Source organism: Pleurodeles waltl, chromosome 7 (genome assembly GCF_031143425.1).
Source record: "Pleurodeles waltl isolate 20211129_DDA chromosome 7, aPleWal1.hap1.20221129, whole genome shotgun sequence".
NCBI lineage: Eukaryota > Metazoa > Chordata > Amphibia > Caudata > Salamandridae > Pleurodeles > Pleurodeles waltl.
Genome location: NC_090446.1, coordinates 1,023,892,756 through 1,023,906,409, shown reverse-complemented (window position 1 = coordinate 1,023,906,409; position 13,654 = coordinate 1,023,892,756). Strand labels below are relative to the sequence as shown.

At 40.9% G+C, this 13,654-nt stretch overlaps 1 protein-coding gene across 1 annotated transcript in view; it reads right to left on the bottom strand.

Moving 5' to 3' along the window:
* Positions 1 to 13,654, bottom strand: part of LOC138245863 (ATP-binding cassette sub-family A member 9-like) — a 2,236,336-nt gene that overhangs the window by 1,941,440 nt on the left and 281,242 nt on the right. Inside the window, exons 5-6 of the mRNA XM_069199841.1 lie at positions 9,154 to 9,248; positions 2,023 to 2,249 (exon numbers count right to left, since the gene is read on the bottom strand). Of these exons, the coding sequence (XP_069055942.1) occupies positions 2,023 to 2,249; positions 9,154 to 9,248 (322 nt within the window). The remainder of the gene's footprint in view (positions 1 to 2,022; positions 2,250 to 9,153; positions 9,249 to 13,654) is intronic.

Genomic DNA, 13,654 nt, shown 5'->3' with positions numbered 1-13,654 from the left:
CCTATTTGAAATAATTTCATGCTTGCACTTATAATGATCTCCCTCTCACGCAAAAGAACTAAATGACCCTTCTAGGACTGCCTTAGTCACCCAATGGGCCTCAGATGTTGACAGCCATAAAACCTCTAGGTCCTAATTTGTACAGCGTGGATTTGACACATGCAAGTCACAGGTTGTTTATGTACTTTTTCAGTGTCATAATTTCTAAAAGAGTTGTACTGTAAGGGCCAAGCTTTTCAGTATGCCACAGTCTACAGCAATACAGAAATGATCTCAATGTCATGAGATGAGCAATGGGTGTCTTTCCTAAATCACTGAATAGTGGAAGGAGTAGGGCGCTTTGGTGTAAACTGATTAAAGATTTTAAAAAATTTACTTTAATACTCAATATTTTGGATCCTTAACATGACTCCACAGCTCTGCTCCATACAGAGCAGCATACAGTGCCTTAATGTTGTATATTTCCAGGGCTGAGGAGACAGTTCTTAAAGTTGTATTCTTATGGATACTTGTTATTGTCATAGAATGATTTTGTATATTTAGTGCACTTTTATTTATTTGGGGCAACCAGGACATATTATTTAAACCTTTCACCACAATATTCACAATTTGAGACATGCCTCTACAGCTTTTAGAGAATCCTTGTGTGATGTATAAAAGTTAAATGTCAGTAATTTATTTTGCTAAATTAAACTCGAACTCCGATCAGTAAATGAATGTCATAAGCTGGTCAATAAGGAGCTGTATGCTAAAATGAGTTTTTGAAATTAGTAGCAGTGCTGGCACTCCTAAAGGGACTACTTTTGGTGTGTCCCTGCAGGGAATGTTTAAATGTCTCACCACTTCATTTATATATAGAGTAAAGAGGGTCAGGCCAATAGACTTCCCTGCCTACTGCTATGCGGCTTGTCATTTCACCACTGCTTCTCCATCGCATATGGGGATAGTTGTTATTACGTGGCTCTGTTAATGTAGATAGTCCATTTTCTGGAATACCCATTCTGTTGAAGACAGACGATTGCCGATGGCATGGAACCGAATCAAAGGCTGCTCAAAGGTCTACAAATGTGACGTTGATGTGGCCCTAATTCTAATTATAAAAAGCCACTTGCTGATGCTCTTTCCTACACATCATGTATAATATGGTAATTGGTATCTCCTGATCATTGCTCTGACATTACTGAAATGCACAACCCAACACTGTAGAAAATATTACTTAAAAATAAGCAAGATACATCTTGGGGTTATCACTACCCTTGGTAGGGAGAACCCAAAATACAGACATATTCACAGCTAATAAAGCAAATATTAGAGTTTTTTTTGGGCTTACCTTTTCCAAGAAACATCAAGAGATTCATACTAAATACCTTAGAACTAACAGCGACACAGACTAAGGGGGTCATTCTAACTGGCGGGCGGCGGAGGCCGTCCGCCAGAGTTTCCCCTCCAGAACACCGCTCCGCGGTCCGAAGACCGCCGCAGTGATTCTGTGTTTCCCGCTGGGCTGGCGGGCGACCGCCAGAAGGCCGCCCGCTAGCCCAGCGGGAAACCCCTTCCCACGAGGAAGCCGGCTCCGAATGGAGCCGGCGGAGTGGGAAGGGTGCGACGGGTGCAGTTGCACCCGTTGCGAATTTCAGTGTCTGCTAAGCAGACACTGAAATTCTTTGTGGGGCCCTCTTACGGGGGCCCCACGACACCCCATACCGCCATACTGTTCCTGGCGGCCGAACCGCCAGGAACAGGATGGCGGTATGGGGTGTCAGAGAAATTATAACTTTACTTATAGGAAAGAGTACAGAATCCAGTTGTATCATGGTAGAACTGACTAGTATACTATGCAGCTACAAAGTAGAAGGATTGAAAATTTACCTTTCAACCATGTGAGTTAACATTAAAAGGGAATATCAAGTGAACTAGAAGCAGAGTAGCAGTTATGAATGGGAATAGTAAAGAATAAGATGACAATGGTAAAAGATAAGATGACCATCCAATATAAACACATTTAAACCTTTTATTACTCACCAGAATGACAAGTCACGCAAGCCCATCATCCGTAGTATTTCCTTGTGTGTCTGCTTCTCTCGTGCCACATTGAGTGTCATGAAGTATAGCAGTGGGAAGAAAACCATGCTCAGCACAATGATGAACAATCCATGTGTGAATGGGTTAATTAATAGGTCGCCATGGAATTTCATTAATATGCCAACCACTGACTTCAGTTCATTCCAAACTGAATGACCGGTTGTGACCTGAAAAACAAACGTTTTGGTAGCAATGCTTGAAGGTCATTTAGTTTCAGGACGTCAGAATGAAGAGATCAACCAATCTATTGGTTTTCATTTATTGATTAATAATTAGCTTTAGTGTGCAACACCATAAGAATTTTTTTCAGAATATTTGCAAAGGTACTGTATTAGTATTTCATCAGCAGAACAAGAACAACGTTTAATATATGCCCCAACAGAAGCCCATAAATGTCACCTAACAAAAAACACAGATAAAAAACATTCTTGCATGTGTGGTTCCTTAGCATTATAACACCACTGCAGGAACTGACATAATGCCAGGCAGGTTGCAGATAAAGAAAAAGTATACATTCTGACTTACCAAGTACAGTTGTGAGACCCTGAATGTTCCCTTAGAAATGAGGAGCTTCTAGAGAAATCAGTAATTCGTCATCAAATTACTTTGGCTGCCTTAACTTCACCCAGGAAAAGGTGAAGTGTCTGAATGTAAGACACCAGATCATTGGTTTTCCAATTAATCTTGTGCCTGCCCCCATCAGATTTAAGAGGTCACTCGTAATGAAGGCCTAAGTCATTGAATGGTTACATAATGAGGTAGTAAAAATTATCTGTAATAAATGGACTATTGCATTGCGTGTAGAGTGAACACATTTATATGACACATATTTACAATTTAGGGCTCATGAAAACAAATAATATGATTGTTCATAAAGTTCTTAAACTGGGAATAGAACCCTGGTCTCTGAGTGCCAACGTCAGCTTAGATACATTAACCCATTGCACCGTTACTTTGCTTACATACAGTGACACTAGATGGTAAACATCATCTGAGTTTTATGGAAAGGCACAGAGGCCTACATTATGCATTATCCTGTTTATTGCCCTAACTCATCAGCTACAAGGACAGAACACTGTATTAGAACCAGAAGCGTAAAACATTACAAACATGCATAAATACTCAGAACATGCAGCCACCTTCCTTCTTTGTTCGATGCTCATGCGCAGATAAGTAATCTGCCCGAGTCGGGGTATTTATGGCTCTTTAAAGTTTGTTTTGTGAGGTTTTTATTAGGTTTATGATGTTTAAGGAGTTTGTTTGTCTAATGTTTGGTGGAAAGTAGAATTCATTTTAAGTATTGGTTTAGAATGACAAAAAGGAAGGTCCAGTGGGTTCAACATAATGTGTTGTTGGGCACAGGGCTTTGCTAGGGCAGTCCCTTCTCTATCCATAAGCCTTTGTCTGAAAAAGTGTTCTTTAACCCAAATACAATCAGCCTTACAAATACCCTTCAGTGAGCTGGAAAGGTCACGCCTAGCTAAATTCTGAAAGGAAACACTGATATACTTGAGCCAAGGGATATAATGTGCATTGTGAAATATTCAGCCAAAGTGCAAGAGGATGAAAGGCTATTAGGTCTGATATAATGCATATGCTTAATTCCTCATGCACCGAAAAGGTGGGTGTACTTTGTGGGAGGTATGAAAGCCTCCGTAAAAACTTGTTTCCCACCACTTGCAACTTAGCATGATTACCATGTCCCCAAATTTCGCTCCCATTGGTGACTTCGGATATACATTTTGCTCTATAAATGTGCAAGAGAGCCCCGATGGGTCTGCTACTTAGTCTTGTGGCAGAACTAAAAACTGCAGCTTTTGAACATAAAAAAATCCTCTTTCTTCCTGTTAATTAAAGGATGCCAACTTGATGCTGAAACAAACAGTAGGCCTAAATATGAAAATATTCTGGTCTTGGGGAGGGCACACAATCCTAAATTTGAGCCTTGTCAATTTGGTGGCTTGGGGGCTCACTACCATGACAAAGGATTTCTTCTTGTTAATCGATAAATCCAGCTCTTCCATCAACTTACCAAAGGAGTTCAACAGGGCCTGCAAGCCTCGGGCAGTTTTAGCCATGAGGGCCACATCTTCCGCGTATAATAAAACAAGCAGACTGCAGAAAAGACTTGTGGACAATCTGTTTTCACATCGACCAGGGCCTGCTCTAAACTATTAATATATATATTAAACAGAAAAGGGGCCAACATACAGCCCTTTTTCACTCTTTTATGAAGCTGTGGGAATACTGTAAGTCTTTGTAGTAGTGAACTGAAACCAATTCAGAAGGACATTGGAAAGGTTTTTGGTGGAGCTGGGAAAATGCGAGGTCAGTTCCCCGAGTGAGGATATTGAATCCTGCAGGCACTGTGTTCCAGAGGATTTAGATCCCTCAGTGAATACCAAGCTTCTTACATTTGCATCAGAGCAGAAGGGAAAGAAGTCACAGAGGCGACAGAAGGGCTAGAGGACAGCCAGGTATGCTTTGCCGGGGGTTGTTCATATATTCATGTAAAACTGGGTGACAGATTTGCCCGGTTTCTGTCATGTTGGAAAGAGATCATGGGGACCCATGGGTTTTGAAGTTAGGACAGGGTTATCATCGAGCCTTTATAGGGATGCCAGTTTAAATTACACAGCCAAGATTTCTGAAGTTTTCGAGGGAGCAAGAGGTTTTTTGCTAATCAAGAGGTACAAGCTTTCCTGGAGAAGGGTGCAATTGTGAGAGTAGGGGGAGCCTCAAGAGTATTTTTAAGTAATATTTGTTTTGGTAGAGATAAAAGAGAAAGGTTTAAGTCCAGTAATCGATTTACGGGATCTGAACAACTGGATGTAATACAGTCATTTCAAGATGGAAAGTATTCATTTGTTGAGCGATCTTTTGACGAGTTGTTTTATATTCGGTGTGAAGTCGGCTCCATGGTGTTTCACAAAAGTCATGAGACCAATAATGGCTTGGTTGAGATCAAGAGGTGTACAGTTAATATTGTATTTGTACAACATTCTGATGCTGGCCTAATCAAGGGAATTGGTGCAGGAGCAAACAGAGCTAGCAGTTTGCTTTATGGAAGATCTGGGATTTGTGGTGAACAGGGTGAAGTTGTGTCTGGTTCAGTGCAAGGGAAATTATATTTTTAGGTTTTCAGATACAGACATTGATGTGTGTGTTGAGGTTACTAATGGAGAAGGTGAGGAAGATCCGCATGGAGTTACGGATGGTGAAGACCTCCAATTAGGTTCTGTTACGACACTATGGAGAGATTGTTGGGCTTATTGTTAGCCTCAACTGAAGTGATCTTCCCAGTTCCTTTGCATTACAGCGCTTTGCAGAGGCTGAAGGCTAATCATCTTTGTTTGGTGATGAGGCATTCACAAAAAGTGCATTTGGATCTGGAAGCAAGAAATAAATTGTTTTGATTTATGTCCACCTTGGAGGCATGAAATGGAAGGGCCATTTTTGGAAATCTAAAAGAGTTGGTCACAGAATCGGACTTCAGCCTTCAAGACTGGGGAACGAGATGCAATTCAGTGTTAAGGGGGGGTGGAATGGTTGTTCGAGGAAAAGGAAAAGCTTAGCAATTATCTGGAGTTGATGGCAGGTTCTTTGGCAGTCAAGAGATTTGTCACGGATCTCATGAAGTGATGTGTGTTGTTGAAAATGAACAATGTGTCAGAGGTAAAGTATGTCTACAGATTTGAGGGTCCACATTCAAAAGCTTTTGCCCATTTGGCAAGGGATTTTGGGGTTTGTTCCTGAGTCAGAATTTCATGAATCAAATACATCATATTACAGGTTTGAGCAATTCCGTGAAGACTGGAATTCAAGGAATCTAATAGATTCAAGCGATTGGAGGTTGGACAGGGAGATCTTCAAGAGCTTGGATAGGAGGTTGGGTCTCATTTTGGAAGTAGATTGAATGCTGAACTTCTGGCATTCTTCATCCGGAACCCAGATCTAGAGGCCAGGGTAGTGGATGCATTTCTGCAGAGTTGGAATTTAGGTCGCAGTTATGCGTTTCCTCTTTAGTGAAGGTAAGGAGAGAGGGGTCAGAAGCTTGTTTGGTGACTCCTTTTTGGCCATCTTATGCATAACTCCCAGATGTTATGACTTTGTGAATCCAGTCATGTTACTAAGTTTTCCATGGCTGCTGGTGAATGCACCAGGGGAGATTCACAAGCTTGTTTTACAGGGTCATTGCCGTTAATAGTTGGGATGATTTCAGCAAAGTATGGTGTGTCAAGCTTATCTTCAGAAGCTTCAAAACTCACCAGGGAGTTTAGGACACCAGATATAAAGAAAGCAAGTAAGTTGCCATGGAAAAGATGGATTTGTGGGTGTTCAGAAAGAGGTTTGGATCCCACATCGGCAGCTTAGTGAATGTAGTAAATTATCTGCCAAAATTTTTTAAACAAGGCAAGTCATATAATTCAGTGAATTGATGTAGGTCAGCGGTTTCCGCAGGTCATATGTTGGTGGATGGAATGCCTGTGGGTCAATATGATTTAAGTAATATATTGGTTAAAAGTGTAAAATTGTAGATTTCTCTAGTTGAAAGTATTCATCTCTTTGAGGTGTTATGTGGTTTTGAAGGAGTTAGTAAATTTGGGTAGAAATTAGGTTTTAAATCCAAGGAGCCTGTGATTTAAATTGGCTATGCAGCTTTGTTTAGTTTTTTTCAGGCAGGTTTCAGATATTCGGGCTTTGGAGGTTTCTTCTAGATGTTACTAGCCAGAAGGAGTGTGTTTTTAGTTGAGGAAAAGAACTAAGACAATGTCTATGGCTATTTGCATCCTAAGCTGGAGAATCAGGAGGATTTGTGTCTAGTAAGTTGTTTGAAAGAATATGAGGGAAAACTCAGAATATAGGAAAACATGGTGATTCTTGGTTGTTGATTTCATTCAGGTATCTACATAAACCAGTTTCTAATCTTATTTTAGCAAGGTGGGTTAAGAAAGTTATGATTAAAGCAGGCATGCATTTTGATTGACTTGGGGCTCATTCTGCTAGGGGCACTATGGACTCTAAAGCCTTTTGATGGGAGGAAGATTGAGCAGTATTCTTGCTTCAGAAGACTGGGCAACTGAGTCAGTGTTTATAAAAATGTTATTTCAAACTGCTAGAGAGTGCTGCAGTAAATATTATGGCAAGGCTTTAAACATGCATAATATTGGCCTCCATGCCTGCCATACAATTTGTATTTTCCACAGCTGGAGTGGGTAGAGAATTATGATGTTGTTAAATACATGGAGGCTAATATTATCCCATCCAGCTACATCCTTCCTCATGCGTTTTTTTGTTATTGTTTGAGGACCAGTCTGAAATCTGCCTCAGGTTTAGGCCAGTGATGAAGTTTTGTCGAAATAAATTTTTCACAAAGGTTCAAAGGATGGATTACATTTTGCGGGATAGGACATTTGTTTCATCTGCAGCAAAAAGGAAGGACGTTGGCAGCATGATCTAAGTATTTATGCATTGTTAGAATGTGTTATGATTCTGGTTCTAATTCACTGTTTTATCCTTCATGCTCCTGTATGAGGGCAATAAGGCGAATAATACACAATCTTAACCTTGGTGTCTTTATTAAAATCATGGTTTTCTACCCGCCCTAGTTGTGGAAAATCTGAATTTTCATGCCCAGTGAAAGTGTTCTGACAGCGACTCGCACTTGGCATGAAACTCAGATGCATGCAATTTTTGTATTAGTCCTAATCACACCCTTTCCAATAGGAATAACCGGTGAAGTGAGAATGTTGGACTCTGAATGGCATCCTTCTGATGCCTTGCCAAAGTGAGTGTGTTATTTCATTAACCATGGCTGGTTGAAAGGTTGTGTCCTGCAATGGACGAGAAGCGCTAAAGAAGGCTGTCCCAGGCTGAGGCAAAAGTTCATATTCACGAGGTTATGTAGAAATTAGTGGCAGTCTGTCACCTAAACACAAATGGATGGTGCACTTGCACACAGCGCTTATAGCATTGCTGGTGTGATACCCCTTCTGTAACATAAACAACTGAACCTGCTGCAAAACCGAGTGCAAAAAACAATGTTGAAGAACCTTGTTTTTAAATCAAAACAATATGTATGAGTGTCAAAAGGAAACAAATTTTGTACAGTGTGTTGTATAAAAAGTAAAATATATCATTATAAAATGTGAAATCTAATTTCAGTGTTTCTGCCCCTCAAAGCATTCAGTAGCCATGACAGTGCGCCAATCCTTAAATCAGGAGATTAGACGCAGACCACTGAATTTTCACGGTGGATAAAAATACAACATTTTGATTTAGTTCTCCCCTTTCCTTTCGGTCATAGAGAATTATTGACACTTAGGGGGTCACTTTGAGTTTGGCGGACGGAAAAGTCCATCCGCCAAACTCCCGCAGTCAGGTTGTCACCTATGCGGCTGCCTTCCTGGAGACCACATTACGAGTTTCCTGCTGGGTCGGCTGGAGGACACAGTTTCCCCCCGCTGGCCCAGTGGGAAACAGCCCACAACATTGACTCGGCTCATAATTGAGCTGGTGACAATGTTGAGGTGTGTCGGGTGCAACAGCACCCATTGGGCTTCTCACTGTCTCTTAAGCAGACAGTGAAATGAGCAACGGGGCTGCCCATGGTGGCCCCTGCACTGCCCATGCCAAGTGCATGGGCAGTGCAAGGGTCCCCATAGGGCCTCCGGCACCCCGCCTCCACCAGCTTTTACATGGCCAGGTAAAATCTGTCGGAGAGGAGACTGGTAATCCACCATAGGACCACCGGCACCGCCACGCTATCGGCCGGCGGCGGTGTGGAGGTGCCGGGGTCGGGCCGTGGCACGTTCGCCATGGTTATAATGTGGCGGACTGACCGACGCCAAAGCAGTCGGACCACCGCTTTGTCGGCAGTCACACCGCTACCGTGACCCTGGCCGTCGAAGGACCACCAGGGTCATAATGAGGCCCATAGTAATAACATTAAAAGTACTGCACTAATATAATGATATGGACTTTCAAAGCAAATAAAACACGGTCGAAGTTTAGCTTCCAAGCTACTAAAGCTCCATGTTACACAAACTGGAAACTGGAATGCCTACTTACTTCTATAATGGCAGCATCGATGCTTGCTTGCAGGAACACAAAGCCTTCCAACCAATACTTCTTTGCACTACAGTACTCTGAATAATTATAGCACGCTGTGGAAGGGAAAGGTCACAACAAGGACATTCATTGTCATTGAAGAAATACTGAGTATAATTAGATGTGTTATTAGCAAACGAAAACAACAGGTACACATTTTCAGTGACAGTGCTGGCAAAGGCAATGGAAATCAATAGGCCCTGTCATATATGGACTGGCACTGCTGCAACAATGAAATCCATTTGACAGGATTTTTTTCTTCTTCTGCAATCAAACACGGAATAAACACTTTTATTTGTTTCAAAGCTAGTCTGGAACATATAACAAGAGTATCTTTCCAATGAGAAAACATGGAGCCAATTGTTTCTGGACAATATTTGCAACTTTGAAAATAGATAACAGGAGAGACACATTAAATTCAATTTCAACATGCAAGATAATTACATGCGTGAGGCCCACATTTTAATCCTTAAAGTAGCAAACATGGTGCATGTATTGTAGCATTAACTTAACCATTTATTTCTGGTGCAACATTTTATGGAAAATAGTTTAGGGCAAAGTTGTTTAATCCACTTTTTGTTGTTCAAACATCATAAAAGGCTGTATACCAATGTAGTAGAACAAGAGACCCAGAGGAAATTATTATGGACCAGGGCTTAAGTGCCAAGTGACAGCCCTTTTCCAATCTACCAAAATCTCTGCAAAATAGATGGAAACAACAGTTCCCTTCCCCATACGACTTATGTGATCCACAGGAACATGGCAGAGCTCTTTATTTTCACTAGTAGATTTCGGCTTTAGAAAACAACTAAAAATCAAAGTGTGAAAGTTCCGGGAAAATGAGAGATTATTGGAGAAATCAGACCCAGAATTACTGATTCCCATGTAAACCTCATTTATTAGTGGACCCTCACAGTACAACTTTCAAATGATTCCCCACACCCCCAGAACTACTTGTACCTCTGGTATTGGTAATTGCAGGGCTGCGAAAAATCCAGCCCATTTCTGTTCTGCTCGTAATGAGGACTAAAGTGGTAAAATAAATGCTAAAACATTAAGGCCCATATATAAGAAGGCAGTTTGCATTTCTTAACGGTTCAAATCGCTATTTCGGGCCGTTAGGAAATGCAAAATGTCATGTTGGTATGTACGAAAGGCATTTGCAGTGCTGTAAAATGTGATTTCTATCTAATAAATAACACATTTTGACAATGGGAAACTAGGAAATCGCAAATAGAAATCGCATTCTGGACATCGCAAAATGGGAAATCGCAAATAGGGATTTCCTAGTTGCAAATCGGTAACCTCCAGTACAAAGGTTTTCCTTATTGCGACTAGTCAGAAATGGTCATTTAGAAAATGCAATAACCATTGATTCAGATCTGGTGGTAAACAGGTGCAAACTATCAAAAAGTACCCAAAATGCATCAAGCTTTTTCACAATGGTGGCATTGTACGTTCTGGCAGTGAGGCAGAGAAGAAGGAGGAAACAGCAGAGGATATTTTCAGTGAAGGTCACGGTGTTTGGACAGAGTTAGGTGGAAATTCATGAGAGGTACACACTGAGTAGTCAGGTGATATTTGATTTATTTGCTGAGTTACAACCTCAGCTCAGAAGCATTACAATTCCAACACATGTGCAGGTATTGTGTTGCCTACACCTCTTAGACTCTGGCAGTTACTGGGGCTCATAGCAGTTACGGGGGATATCACAAAGTACCCTGTCCAGGTTCCTTTGCAGGTTTCTGGACATCATGGTGGGCAAAATTAACCAATATATATCATTTGCTAATGCCCTCTAATTATTGCAACAAACAAAACTGATGCTCTACAGGGTAGCGCAGTTCCCAAATGCCATTGGCACACATATTGCCATATGTCCCTCTTCCGTAAATGAATATATACACAGGAAAGGAAAAATCTCACACTCACACAATGTACAGGTAATGTGTGATGCCTCCTGTATCATAACAGACCTTGTGGCCAGATTTCCAGGCAGCACCCATGACTCATTCATGTTCCACCACAGTGGACTACATACCCAAGTGGCACAGGGTGAATTTGGCAATGGCTTCCTACAAGATAAGAGAATCACAGACACAATGAATACAGTGGCCAGGATGGTGTGTGTAAAGTGACCTAATGGTGTACCTTCCTATGCCCTTAAGGCAGAGGTCTTCACTCTGTGGGATGCAAAACAAAGGGGTGCTTGGAGTTATCGGAAGGGGGTGCGCATTCTCCAGCCTCACTTCTGCCTGGAATCCAAAACATCTTCATTTTGAAAAATGACAGCTATCCTGGGATAGTAAAATTCGATAGTTGAAAATGCTTCAGCTGAATTATCATTCAGTCAGTGAGCCTCCCGTTCAATGAAACCGAAGCCGGCCAGAGAGCTAGACAAGCGTTCCTGCCAGGGTGCTTGCTGCCTGAACAAAATGCAAAAGTGCACTACGAGTTAATTTGAAAATGTAAAGGGTAATCTGCAAATCTAAAGGATGCTTGGGAACCTGTACTGGCTTTAATTGATCAAATCACCGAGCTTTGTGATGATAAAGATTTATTCTTTTTGAGTGGTAGTGAAAAGATTTAACAACTGAGCTGTGAAGTGCATGCTTTTAATTGTAATTGTATTTACGTAGCGCTTAATACCACTGAGGAGGTGTTGAATTGACAATTATGTAAAAACATATTGTATTACAGACGATCTGAGTACTACTAAAATCTATTTTGGAAGCACCATTTCATCGTAAAACTTTCTGCAAATTTTTTAGCAGCCTATCTTATACTGTGTAATGCAAATATAAATTAATAACTTACATATTCACAGTGCTTTCTGTCACAGGCTGTCACCTCCTAGCACTAAAAATACACAAGGCACTATTCTCAGCTGCACCAACCAAGATTTAATATTGTGGCCCTCTGGTTACAAACAGACACCTGCAGTGCATTCATTAATAGAGGTTTCATAATGTACTTATAGTGCATTTCCCACTGAGTAACAACTTTATGAATTTATTTTTCATTTAAGCTGCTCATTATTTTATATGTTCCTACCTGGCGGTGAAAGACCTAAAAACTGAAGTCAACAGCAGTGGCAAACTAATATAATCAGGAGTCAGTTTTTGCTAAAATAGATGTGTCTGTTTTCTTAATGTTAAAAATAAAAACCCTTTTAGAAAAACAGTGTGAGAGAAGTTTAATGGACCACTTTTTCCCCTGGAATTAAAGAAAGCATCCTAGTTATCATTAATGATTGTAAGTCATATGCTTTAATTATGATGAATGATGTTTAGCAACCTCCAGTTCCAAGCAGCTGCAAAAGACAAGCCATCAGCATCTCATAACATATAGTATGGTCCTCCTCAGATGCTGTGCACTAAAGTTGCATTACAGCCATTATACCCAGGGCCACTGGCATTATGCAATTATACGGCCATGGCAGTTTTTGCAGAATTAAAGATTTGTCATCTGCTGATTTTAATAATACATTTTCTTATAGCGTAGCAAAAAAATATGTTTATAGCTCAAACGGTTCAAAAGTTACTAAAAAGCAGTGACAAGTGTTGCTGCACAATAGAAGGTCCCTTGCAAAACTGAAATTGTCACCTTTTTCTTGCATATGGCTATATTTGGATGCTAAACTGGGACTAATGAGGTGCAACCACAAAGTAGTCTAAAGACGTTGTCATCCAAATACGTTTTGTCAAATTATGTTTTGTCTGTTAAAAATACAGAATTTTTGTTTAATTCTTTTTGGAGACTTTTTGTTTGAGCTGTGTGGTAAGCCTCTGACACCGAACCACAGTCACGCACTAACCTTTGGTTTGCTAAACACTGTCTAATATTATTTCCCCACGGTAAAAATTATTTGCTGTGGGAATTGGGGGCGTTTATGGTTGTCGAAGATGAGGAGTACCGGGTCTTAGACATTTCGATCAGGAGAGGGGTCCTTATACCTAAAAGATTTTGACAGGGGGTCTCAGCATCAAAAAGTTTGAGACCTCTGCCTTAATGTGACAGTGCATATGCCTTACGTTCCTGGATCCTCACACCATACCTGACTTGATGAACAAAAAGTGAAAGACAGTACAACTGAGCATCCAGGACAATGCGTTCCATCATTGAGAAGAACTTTGGGATCCTAAAGTCCCACTTTCACTGTCGGGGGCACTACTGTACAGACCGGATGCATGCTGCAAGATAATTGCCACATGTTCCATGCTGCACAATAATGCAATGAGGGAGAGTCTGCACGACATCCCCAGAGTTCGACTCTGATAATGACTTACCGCCACAACATGTGCAGCAGGAGGGTACATGTGCAGCAGAGAGACGTGCATAATGCACAGAGATAATCAATGACTATTTTTGAGGTAAGGTTATTTGAAACGTCCTAAAAATTAGACATTACACATAATGGTAGTGCTTGGTGCATAACTGAGTGATCACCTTTCATTCAGGT